The 12,753-nt window shown below is 48.7% G+C and overlaps 1 protein-coding gene across 1 annotated transcript in view; it reads left to right on the top strand.

Moving 5' to 3' along the window:
- Positions 1–11,727, top strand: part of SLC25A26 (solute carrier family 25 member 26) — a 91,272-nt gene extending 79,545 nt beyond the window's left edge. The window contains exons 9-11 of the mRNA XM_082487647.1: positions 4,527–4,591; positions 6,047–6,120; positions 11,246–11,727. Coding sequence (XP_082343773.1) covers positions 4,527–4,591; positions 6,047–6,120; positions 11,246–11,342 — 236 coding nt within the window. The 3' untranslated portion in view covers positions 11,343–11,727. The remainder of the gene's footprint in view (positions 1–4,526; positions 4,592–6,046; positions 6,121–11,245) is intronic.
- Positions 11,728–12,753: the final 1,026 nt, after the last annotated feature.

The raw sequence follows: 12,753 nt of genomic DNA on the forward strand, positions 1-12,753 counted from the left end.
GTGGTGCAAGTCTAGTGAATAAGAAAGCACTAACAAGAGCTTTTTGCACATTAACAGGGAAGACTTCCCATCACTTTTGTTTTGACCTAATCGGCTCTGACAAGATTACACACTGTGTCTAAAAGCCTCTTTAACTCTATAGCTCGGAATAAATTTTTGAGTAGTTCTCAAGATTTCCCTGCAGTGTCTGCTTAAACCATGCTTCTAACCCTGAAATCGCTGGAGGAGCAGTGCTTTGGCTCTTGGTGAGCTCTGCTGAAATCCAAAGAGGTTCTTGGGTCACCTTGCTTTACCATTGGCAGGTGTTTCCGCAGTGATAAAGGACCAGAACAAACTTCTCCTTAAAAAAAAATTAACTTGCTATCAATAAAATAAAAGTTCAAATAAGAACTTATTGATTGAAGAGTTCTGAAAAAGATTGTTTGTGAACTTGGAAATCAGTCAGCGTAAGAGGATGCTGTGAGGTTTAGTGTTGGACCTGTGCAACTCAGTTTTTCAACCCAGATTTGGGATTCAATCCTGAATTGGTCTTGGGTAACCTTCAGTTGTCAGTACAGAAAATAGTAATGAAGACAGGCAATAATACAGCTCAACCTGGACTTTTTTCGTTTCCTAAGGTGGGCTAATTGACACAAGGACATTAGTCAAGCAGAAGTTCCTATCTCTTGAAACGAGCTTGACCTACTGAACTGGGCTGGTGTTGCAGAAGAGGGTGCCGGGGGTCTGGCCAGATGAAACACAGAATCAGGAGGAGTCCCTGTGATGGCCAGAAGGTTTCCCTGAACCCTTTAGAAAGGGTGAGGAGATGTTGAAATGGTACAGAAAAAAAAAGATACAGGGAGTGAAGAAGAATTTGTCTTCTTCCCTTTATAAGATCTTATTTGAGGAGCGTGTCAAAGAACCGTTGAAACATTTTCCTATAGCAGCAGCAAGTTCTGCAGAGTGCCACCTTACTGCGAGAACCTTGGGTTATGTGTTGTTCTCAGGTGAAATATTTCACTCTGTTCTGATGCTTCTCAATTTGTATTTGCATATGGCAGCTAAAAAGGGTAGGAAATGCCAGCAGGAACCTAGGGGAGTATCTTAAGTCTTCAAGACTTTTTATTCTTACTGCCAAATAAAGGTAAATCGCTCTCTGTGGATGTCTGCTTCTAGCACCTCCATCAAGAACTGGTCCCTGGGAAAGTGCGAGCAGCAGAGGGATTTCCTGTTTAACACCCAGCACTTGGTAAAGTTTAGCTGCTCAGCTGACGTGTGAATATACAGTGTCCATTGTAACTTCTTCGGAGACAGGTGATGAATTTTCCACTACTGTGTGAAGTTTAATTTTCCCAATAGAGGAGTCTGTCACTCTGCTAGAAGTATTAACAAGCCAAGAGCCTTCTCCTATGTGCAAATCCATCTTTATGCCTACTTGCTGAGCCCAAGTCATCACCAGATCCCTCTAGGGCAAGGGAGAAAGGAGCCTTCTCCAGGAGTGAGTTGGTGAGTCTGTCTTGGTGCAGACTGCCTGCAAAGATGCCTTTTGCTCCTTGACAGCTCTGCAGAGAAGCCAGAATGATTAGGAGTGTAAGGCTGGACGTGTTGTTCTTGCCCGCCTGATACTTTGATACCTGCTTTTCCTGGTCGCTGACGAGCTGAGCTGACTGCAGCCTTATGTGGCAGCTCCTGGAGAATTCAGTGACAGCAGAAATAGACTAAAGGAGTGATTTAAACATCTCTTGGGCCTTGCTGTGTATTAGACAGTGCGGTGCACAGCCCTCCTGTTTCAAATGAGTAGACTCTGGCTGTACTGGTGTGTGTCTGTTGTGTTAATCTGATGATTGGAAACAGTCATGTTTTAAGTTCCATTACCCAGCTAGAGTAGATGGGACTGAGCAGTACCTCACTAGTGCTGTAGCCTGTTCTGGATACTTGTGTACTAACATTGAAGAGGTCACTCTAAAATTACCGTGGACGTTTAGGGTTAAGGCTGGAGCAAATTCATTTTGTCAGACTCGCTGCCTTCAGTAAAATGCAGTTCCCAACAAATGCTAGCTTTAATCTTGTGTTTTTGTCAAGCATATACAAACTTGCATTTAATTTAGCCGCTATCCTGCTGCTTGTTGTGCTTATGAAGCATTTTATTGTTACTGTTGTCATTCTAAATTGATTGGTAAATCTATACCAAACACTTCCCAGTGATGGAAAAAGAAACATTGAAATGTTAAAAACAAAAAAGTCTGAAAGATCCAGATGTTAGCTGGGGAAAAAATGAAAACCAATCATCCTTGATTAAACCTTTCAGATAAGAATTTGGGAACATCGTATCGGGATAAATCGTATTTGTTCTAATCAGTCTATCAGCCAAGATTGAAGCTTCTGCCAATAAGAAGCTGTTAGGAACAAACGCATAAAAAACTTACCGGGATCTGATAAGGGAAATAAGTTAGTCTGACAAAGTGTTACCGTCAACTCTAGAGCCGAGTGATGCATTGAGATTTTTTGCTTGATACGGGCCTGACAGCCACGTGGTTCCCTGTTTAATTTTATCTTGGTCTGTGGGCAAAGGAAGGGCTTCTACATCCAGATTTGTAAAGCCACTATTTTCCATGGAGATTATTTTTACTCTTCTAAAAATATATCGCTGACATGAGTACCAATGTTTCTATCCAGACCATTCTCTCAAAGCCTTTGGGTCACTTACTCAAAAACTGGCTCACAATAAAAAGATTTTTGACCTTAAAGAAGGTCCAAGAATGGGCTGGGATTTAGTTTAACTTGCTCATAGTTTCTGCTTCAGCTTCTTGAATACAACCCATTTTTCTGCTTTTTAGTGAGGTATAACTGCTAGGAAGCTTCCGGCAGCGTGAACTGGAAGGGCCGACCTTACGTGAGCGGAAGCTGCTCCTAAACCAGACGTTTTGGGCTGTTCACTAACCCGGCTTGCCTGCTGTTCTTGTTTGAGATCCAGGGGACTGCACATGTGCCTTACTGCATCTCCTGAACTGTCATGGGACATTCCTTAATTAACTGTGAGAAGTCACCGTAGGGTGCCAGCTGGCCCAACCTCCTTTCTGACATAGAGCAGAGATTTAATGTGTTAAAGCTGAGGTGGTTGAGAGAGAGAGATACAGGTAAAAACACGAGCCAGTGGGGAAGATTTGTTTTTTTTTTTCATTACTTTACAGATTTTAGAAGAAACTATTTTCCCCTCTCCCATCCCAAGAAAAGAGAGATCAATTCTTCTACATTCCATACAACTTGGAACAGAAAACAGATTATTTTTAGCTTATTCCCTGGGTACTGTGTAGGCTTCAGTCTTTGGAGTCACTTTGTTCCTTGCTGTAGCAGATACAGGATTTATACAAACTCCAGAGAAAAAAAACAGGAGGAAGAAGAAAGAAATTTCAGAACAAATCTCTCTCTCTTTTCTTCCCCCTTTTCTTCCCCTTTCCTTATTTACTTACTGCTGCATTTTAAAAGTTTCTTTCACTTTGGCTCTTCCTCAGCATGAACTGCTTGCTTGGAATATTATGAACAGAGGAGGGAGAGAGAGATTAGAGTTAATTTTAGGATGGGGAAATAAGGCAAAGGGAACAAGATCCTGGGAGAAAAAGCCGCAAAGCTGGTCCCTAGATAGCACAAGAGGCGCGGCTGTAGCCACCGGGTTAAAATATGGAGACAGACACACACACACACACATTTGTGGGTGAGACATACAGATGGATAAGTTGAGGATTTCTGGCTTTCAGGAGGAAAGCCACAGCTGAGCTGGCTGCTCCAAGTGCAAGTAAGGAGCTCCAAGGGTGAAGTTTGGGAGTGATTAGAATGAAAATGCCCATGAGTGGAAGATGGCACTTGTGGCAGCAGACTTGTGACAATTTCCATAGACCCTTGGGCAGTGCCACGTTGTTGTTTTCCAAAATGGAGGGGATTTCATTCGCTGGAGATGAGCTTCATCCCAGACACTGGCTTGTCTTTTTCCCTTGGAACAGAGTCCCACGTCTAACAGTTGAAGTTGAGATCCAGTCTGTCTTTATCTTGAGGATAGCTTTGCCCCTGAAGCATGTGCGTTTCTGATGCAGAGCATCTTTCCTCTCTTTCTATCTCTTTAGCATTCAAATGGTCAGACTTTAATTCTCAAGGCAGAGCACGGTGTGACAAGCTTATTTTCTGATCTCTGCAAACGAGTGAGCAGGTTCTTCCTTTCAAACTTGGCTGTAGGTGTTGAAAGTGGAAGGTCCTTATGACCTTCGTATGTTCAGATACGTACAGAGTCCAAAACAAAAGGACACTAATCTCAATGGGGATGTTTGGATTTACAGTTAACTGGTATAGAGCTGTTTTCCTTAAGTCAACACACAGGAATAAAACATTCTGTGTATAGACCTTCGGCAAACGTACCTGGACTCTGACGTGAGGAAACATGCTGTAGGCATTAATAATGGAGCAGTGTTGACCACAGCCATGGGAATTATAGGCAGTGTGGCATTCATATTCAACCAACAATGTCTCACTTGTGTTTGGTATTTTAATTTGCTCAGGTGGATTTGCAGCTGCAGTTACCACACCTCTCGATGTAGCGAAGACGAGAATTATGTTGGCAAAGGTAAGAGCGAAGGCGGCCAGCAGACACGCAGGTGAATGGCTTGGGTAGGTCCAGAGTTTCTGTATGGTCGTTACAGAATGAAACCCAGCACCTATTAATAATGATTTCTGCTCTTATCCTCGAAGGCAGGATTAGATGTGAACAGGGACCGCATGCAGAACTAATGAAATTGTTGTGTTCCTTTCCTTGTATTGCTCTTCTGGTCCTTTCCCAGAGGAGCTGAGAAGGGCCTGCGCTTGTGCTAGGCTTCCAGAGCCTCATGCAGTGTCTTTAGGAGAAAATCCTCACAGAGTCAGATGCCCAAAGTTAAACTTCCCATCAAGGATTTATTCCTCTGTTTTTTTTTTTTTATAATGGTTGGGCTTGAGCGTGTGTGTATGTGTCTTTTCTGAGGAGGGCTTGGCACTGGATTTTCTGTCCTAAAACTTTAAGGCACAGAGGTCATGATGGCTTACATCTGCCAACCAGGGCAGAAGGGAGATTGCTTATAAGATCAGCAAGTTCAGTAAGTAGTTAAATTGCTAATAAGTCTAGTGTTCCTGTCACCATCTTGCTGACCCCAGAGCAGACCTAAGCAGCCACATAGCTAAAAGCCCTCAGCCTTTCCCTGCCCTGAAAAGAGCTGTTGTGTTGGCAAAGGTCAGGCGGCACCCTGGAGCTTCTGTGGATGTTTTTTACCCTATTGCTCACGTCCCTCAGTAGGGGGATGTTTCTTGGTGATGACATGCACCTCCCCAGCCGAATCACGCGCACCTGCGCTCGCCGTGTTGCTGTGTTGTGTATCTCTCATTGCTGGGTGTTGTACCTGCTGCAGCTCCTTTGCCTTTGGATAGCGTGGCTGATAAAACTGTAGGAGCTGGCTTTCATTTCTGGCTGCTGCTGCGCTGAGCAACCAGCTCAGCGTTGGTAAGGGAATGACGGTGCTTTGGGCTGTTCTGAGACCGTTCAGACAGCATCTTCATATTAGTCATCTCTCGCTAACTAGATCACACATGTAATTTAATTGTCTGTAGTCCTGCTGTTTGTCCTCTGTTTTGCTCTCAAGGCAATTTTCACACGCAATGCGCTACTCGTGTTTTTTTAAGTAATTCTCTTGCAGCGAGTAGCAAAAAGTCACTTGTTGGTGCTTTAAGAGCATGTTTTTATTAAATTGTTACTCCAGTGTCAGCTGCTGGATGTAGAGCTGAGTGTAACACAGAAGGGACTGGATACCCAGTTCTGAACTAACCAGCTCTGTGACCTTGGAGCGATCATTTTGTTCTTCTGTGCCTCGGTTTCCCTTTCTGCCCTTTGCCTTATTCTGGGAAACAAGGAGCTTTTGCCTGTGCCTGGGGTAAGGAGCTCGTTAAGATGCCTGTAATTGCTGTAAAGTAGCACTAACCAGGGACAGGGAGCTCAGTAAATAACTAAACCTCTTTGCTGACAGTTTCCAATCTTTCTCTTTCTGTGGTGCAGGCTGGTTCCAGCAATGCTAGCGGGAATGTTCTGGCTGCCCTCGGTGGCATCTGGAGGACACAAGGCCTGTCAGGGTAAGGACATGCTGCAGAAGTACATCTCGTTGCCTCTGTGTGGGAGAGGAGGTGGGGGAGGATGGGATGGTTCTGCTTATATTTAAATCCTGTCATGCAGAAAAGGGTTTTAGTTGCTGTACTCATGGCCAGGAAGCAGTTCTCGGGTAGCTAGGAACAAGAAAGTCCCTCCAGGGAGGTCTAGTGTCCTCGCTTTAGTGCTGGTTCTGAGCAACGTCCAGGGAAGAGCACAGAAACGGAGTATTATTGGGGATTTTTCCGTGGTGCAGTCTCTAAGCTTAGCTCCAGGCTTCAGAGGCAAGGGTGGCTTTGTGCTTAATGGACTTTTCTCCACTGACGTGTGCATTCGTGTTTTGTATCCATTTAAATTTTGGGCATGCACATCATATTGTGGCAGCGGGTGCCGCAGATTGATCCTGAGGTGCGTGAATCGCCCCTCCTGAGACATCAGGGAAGGCCAACATAGGAGCCACGTGTCCCTTATGGACAGTCTTCCCTTCTTCTGGCGATTTCCTATAGATTTGAAAACACCAGCTGGGTTTCCTGTGTTCCTTTATATTCACTGTTCTTGCTGTGAAGTGTGATGGGAGCATGCGATGCCACTGTGGTGTTGGCAGCAGGGACAAGCTGAAGCAGAAGGAAGGGAGCCATGTGCTCCCTGACGTGTCCTTTGAGCCTCGCGCCAGGTCTGGGCTTGAGTACATGCCCACTTGGATTTCTCCAATGAGGCACTTGTTGCAAAAATGTAAGTTTTCTGAGACAGGCTTAAGTGCAAAGAGTAATTCTGAGCAGCCGCAGAGCAGCTCTCTGGCTGCTCTCCTCCTGTGACCGGGGTGTAGACACGTTGTGGGCTTTCTGCTGACTGATCAGGGAAGTCTGGGGTGATGTTGATCCAGTCCCTTGACTGCCTCACTTTACCCATTCCTGAGACGGAGAATTGCTCTTCTGACGTTGGAGCAACGTTGTGAACAAAAAGTACTCTACTAGAGTACGTAGAACATTTTGAGGTGTTATGGGCTTACAAATTATTACTGATTTTTAGACACCTGCTTCATTTCTGCCACCTTGCCCTTGTTGTGTGAGCCATACCAGTTATTGGCCACTCATGGTGAATATATGTCTTAAACAACTCCTCCAGTCCGTGAGGTTCAGCCTGTGCTTCCTTCAGTAGGGCTTGTGTCCCACCTGCCCTTGGTGTGTAAGAGAAACGGAGGTTTTTTGGAAGCTTTGCTTGGGGCTTTTCACTGCGATTTCTCATAGTTTTTTAATCCGCTTGATGTGGCCGATACTTTCAGGGTGCTGGTTTAACATTTGTAAACTGTTGCTCAAAGCAGCATGCACATCGCAGCTTTGCGGGAGATGATAGTTTTCTCTTAACATCTGATCTCTGCTCACACGACTAATAAAAGTTCAATCCTCTTTCTACACATGTGGGAAATAATTCAAAACAAATTGCAGGAAGTTCCTGAACACCGATTCCAGGAAGACGTCCAGCTGTGCCCCCCGGCAGCGCTCAGAGATCGGTTGTCTCAGGTTCGCTCTTTGAGATGATGAGGTGACCTGGCGGTGGATGAGTTTTGGGTCCTACAGGGCTTGGTGGACTCTAGGGCATGTTTGGAAAGGGACTGGGAGAAGTGAGGCCATGTCTGCTGCTGGTGGAAGTTGAGCTCCGCAGGGTGTGAAGAGGCATGGATTTGGCTGGGGAAACCTCCCCCCTTTCCCCAGCCAACAGCGGAAAATAAAAATGTATGTTTGTGTTCTTTTTGGGGTGTTTCAGCAGTGCCCTTTTCTAAACAACCCAAAATTAAACTCTGCCTAAAGATAGTACCCGTGGAGTAGGACCAAAGGGAACACAATTCAATTGAAATCAAAACAATAAGCGATCTGGAGAAGAAGTAACGTGTAAAGGAGGCCAAGCTGCGTCAGCTGCAAGGAAAAGGAAGAAAGTCTTGGGAAAAATAAACGCAGAGGCTGCCATGCCTGCTGCCAATTATAAATCTATTAATCAAAACCAATAAAAATGTCGGGCTTTTTTGGCCAGTTGCAACATGAAATGATTTATGGCTCCTCTAATAAATCTCGTACTTGAAGAGGAGGAATTCTGAGGGCAGAAAGACGCATTGCTTATTGCCACCTTATTAAAACCAGAGTGCAGGGCTCAGCTTCCTGGTCCGCACCTAGTAAATCCCCCTGCTTCGTGCCAAGAAATTTCATATCCCTTTCTGTCCGGGGAGAGCCAGGCCTCTGGCAGGAGGTAGGATAGGGATGGGATGAGCAGATCTGTGCACCTCGTTGCTCTTGCCAGCGGGGTAGATGAGCCATTCCCATGAAAGCAGGTTTACGTCCTGTCCCACTGCTTTTCACGCAAGGAGGTGGTGGCGTTTGAAAGCTGTGGATGGAGCTTCACAACTCATTGGTGAGAAAGACAAGGATTATTTAACCTTAAATCTGGTGAGATGGTTTATCCCAGCTTGTGTGTAGATGGGGACAGAGCTGGGGGTTTGCACCAGGCATCCCATTCCATGGATGAGCTTCCAGGTTGGGGTGGACGTGGCATGCTGGGCACTAACCACTGCTCTCCGCAGCCTGAGCTCGCTGATGCAAGTGGTGAAAGCAGCCCCTGCGCCCAGGGCTTGCTGCTTTGCGAAACACAAGCTGCACGCAGGAGTGAGCTCAGTGCAAAGCTGTAGTCAGATAAAAGCGGGGTTTTTTCTCACCGTGGCCACCACTTTGGTCTGGAGCGTAATATGGAGATTTTGTGGCTGAGCACACAGCGCCTTTTCCAGCACTGGCCCCTCTTTGCCATGTTCAGGCAGAGTGCCTTTTCCAAAGGGTAACTTCAGGGGTCCTGGTTAGTATCTATTGAGAAAGAATTTGCTTTGAGTTGCCGAGTTGTCACCCAAAACCCATCACCTTTGCTGCTGGGACTGTGGGAATAGGTGTATTGCTGAGCTGGGAACCCTGAAATGAAAAGTTGCACCCCGGAGAACGTGAATGTGGTTGGGGAGGGCACACGGTGTGGGTTTAACGCCTACAGCCAGGCCTTGCCCTGGGATTTAAATGTGATTCCCAGATTTGTGACTCCTCCCGAGCCATTCCTCGCACGGCTCGGGAGAGTGCGATGTGTCTATACATGAAAGACTGCGTTTGGTCTTTGCTGGTCACTGACATAGAATCATAGAATGGTTTAGGTTGGAAGGGACCTTGAAGATCATCTCGTTCCACCCCCCTACCCTGGGCAGGGCCACCTCCCACCAGCCCAGGTTGCTCCCAGCCCCGTCCAACCTGGCCTTGAACACCTCCAGGGATGGGGCAGCCACAGCTTCTCTGGGCAACCTGTGCCAGGAGCTCACCACCCTCAGAGTGAAAAGTTTCTTCCTAATATCTAATCTAAATCTACCTTCTTCCAGTTTGAAGCCGTTCCCCCTCGTCCTATTATGCGGTGCTTTTATTGCAGCTGTTGGTGATGAGGAGGTGGGAGTGAAGCCCTCCAGCCTGTGGTGCTGCATCCGAGCAGTAACTGGGAGAGATGCTTAAGCAAAAAGGAAAACCCAGGCAGGGAGAGGGGAGTGGCAGGGTGCCAGGTGAAATCTGTACAAACAGGTAGCAAATACAAATAGACGGCAGACCTGCGCCCACCAGAGCGGTTTCTGATGGGGCCAGCAGAGAAACCCCCAATTCATCTCATCTGCTGATGAGGGCAGGTGTGGTCCCGTGGGGACCAGCAGAGCTCAGGTCTCCAGATTCGGGGCAGCCCCAGAGCTGTTCAGCTCTGCTCTCCTGCAGAAGTGAGTGCGTGGGGGAAGCGTGGATCGCAGAGGCCATGGGTGGCAGGTGGGAAAGGGAAACTGGGTGGGGGGGAGCAGGCCAGGATTCTTGGAAGTGATGGTTAGTAATGGAGGTTGCCAGGGATGCAGCTTCTGGGTAACTCAGTTATCTGCCCCTGTTTGTGTAATAGCTGTGTCTCGAGTGGGCTGTTCTGTAACTGAACGTCTGCCACTGCTGCTGTAATGAGGGCTGCCTAATTCGGCAGGAGAAGGATGGTGCGCGTTTCGAGAGCGATGCTGCACCGTAGGATTTACCCTATCAGCGCTCTGTCCATACATGCCTTGTACAAATTACTCTGTTTTAAAGCTGTCATTATGGTAATAGACCCAATTGCTGTCTAGTAAAGCCATAAAATGTTTCCATCTGCCTGTGCGCTCCAGGCTCCTTAGCAAAGCTCATTACAACAAAAACCAGAGTTACTGCAGCCAGAGGTTTCCCGGCGCAGCGTGAGTAGCCGGGTGCAGGCAGGGAGCAGAGAGCTCCTGAGCAGCCCCGGGTGGTGCGTGCATCTCCCGCGCAGCCCGGTCTCACCGGGAATTACACCTTGTCCCACTGTGGACACGCTCCTGGCGGGGACCGTGCAGCGTTCGGAAAAAGCCGAGGACAGCATCCCCACAGAGCTGAGCCAGAGCGTGCTGCGAGGGGCTCCCACCGTGCGGGCGATAGATCAGTGCGGGTATGCCAAACAGATTCGAGCCTAATGTTTAATCCTTGCTCGCAACGAAGGAAGCCTGTAATCCTCTGGGAGGATACATTGGCCTATCCTGAAGTTGTCAAACCAGCTATGAGCTTGGATGTGTCGAGCAGTTGGCTTTGCACGGGTTTCCTGTTAACTTCCCAGAACTATTAGGATCAGGCACCTAAAAATCGTGGTGGCTGAATGCGCAGCCGTTCCTGCTCCCTCCCTGCTACTACTGTTCGATATTATTGGGAATGAGCCGCTGTGGTGAGCAGGGCTGTCTCTGGGGTGGGGGAGCTCCTGGCAGAGAGGGGGTCCCTCTGCCGGGGCTGGATGGGGGCAGTGGAGGATGGGACGCTTCCCGTCTGCCTGCAGCCCTTCGTGGGGAGGTGTCCGAGCTCCTCTTTCCACAGCGTGGCCCGTAGCCTCCTGCACCTGTGGAGATGGCTTGGGGAGAACTCTCTTAGGGAAGCCCAGACAGGTTCCTTCAGTGAGCAGCGGGGTGGGATTCAAGAAACCAGCAAGAGAGAAATTTTCTTGGCTTCGTTTTCCAAAGCCCCTGCAGCCACCCGTGCAGCACCCGCTCATCCTCTGAAACCGCCTTTCCTTTGCCTTCAGCTTGTTCGCAGGTGTTGTCCCGCGGATGGCAGCCATCAGCCTGGGAGGCTTCATCTTCCTGGGGACATACGAGAAGACTCGCCAGCTGCTGCTCTGAGCCAGCCCGGCCGGTCCTGCCGGTGGCCGCCAAAGAGCTGGAGAAGCCGCGGAGCTGGAGGAGGAGTCCGCCTGTGAACGCAGCCTTCCTCCCGCCGCCCCTCGCCATGCCCGAGCAGCTGTTCAGCAGGCTGAGAGCCGCTTTCGCTGTTAAAGAAAAGTAAATCCTCCAATAATCCAATTTCCCAAACATGAAATTTTCTTGCATGGAAAGTGAGTGAGGTCATTGTGAGAGTCGTGCCAAAAAAGTAATGTTTGGGGGGTAAACAGCTAATTACGGTGGCTGAGAAAGGCGTTATTAGAACTCCTGCAGGGGAAATGTTTTGCAAACCTCCAGACCGTGGGCTGAGTGGGGAGGCTGAAATAAAGCGAGTTTTCATGATTCAGTGGCACCTGCCTCATAACACAGGGAGGGTGTCTCTGGTCGGGGAAGGGGCCGATAGAGTTACAGCCTGCTGCCCTCCAACAGCACCGAAAGTATTCCAGGTTGGGAGAGTTCTCTGTAAAAGACAATAATCCATTTGTTTCTGATTTGAGCCGTATTTGTGAAAGTTTATATTCCTGTTTATACCTGCAGGTGCTCAGCAAGCATTCCTGTGTGGTAGCCAGTGCAGCTTTATTAATTAGACTCACATTTCTCCAGTAAAAGCACGGGCTTGTATTATTTTACAGCTGTGCTTGTGCAAAGACGTGCAGCTCTGCCTTCTTTTGGTCTTCCTCCCTCAGCAGCTGAAGGAGCAGGAGGTTGGAAACGCTGAAGCCCAGGAGGGAGGCCGGGAAGGCCAGAGGGGGAGAGCGCACGAGTTCTCCTGCCGACGGACGGCTGGATCCTGAGGGCTCTCAGGGGGCTGCTGGCAGGCAGAGCAGACCTCTGCTGCTGCTCTCATGTTGGGAAACAGAAGCTGTGGTGGCCAAAATGGTGCGGGGACGAGCTCGGTGAAAAGGCCTTATTGAAATTACTCAATTAAAATTACCACCAGAGTCTGGAAGGGGGGAAATTGGCCGGGTTTACACCAGCAGCTTGGCTAGGTGGGGCCTGGAAATGTTTGGAGGTGGAGGGTGTTTGCATGGGGACACCTGGGCAGGCAAAGGCTGCTGCAGTGAGCGCCGTCGGCACACACCGAAGACCCTCCTCAGGCTGCGCCAGTGCGGTGGGGTGAGAGGGGCCGGGTGAGGCGGTGGCGGTTCACACGTTGGCCCTGGGCTTGGCCATGACCCTCAGAGGCTGTGAGGGGCGGCTGCTGGCTGCCGCGGGGGCTGCGTGGGGTGAGCTGCGCCAGGGCGAGCAGGGCTGCTGTGCGCCGGGTGCTGGGACGTGATGCGCGATGGGTGGCCGTCGTCAGGCTTGAGCGGGGCGGCAGAGCCCGGCTTGTGCAGCCGTAGTGGCACTGAGGCCATCAGCTTCAAGCTGG

The sequence above is a fragment of the Vanellus vanellus genome (assembly GCF_965231255.1).
Source record: "Vanellus vanellus genome assembly, chromosome: 9".
Lineage (NCBI taxonomy): Eukaryota > Metazoa > Chordata > Aves > Charadriiformes > Charadriidae > Vanellus > Vanellus vanellus.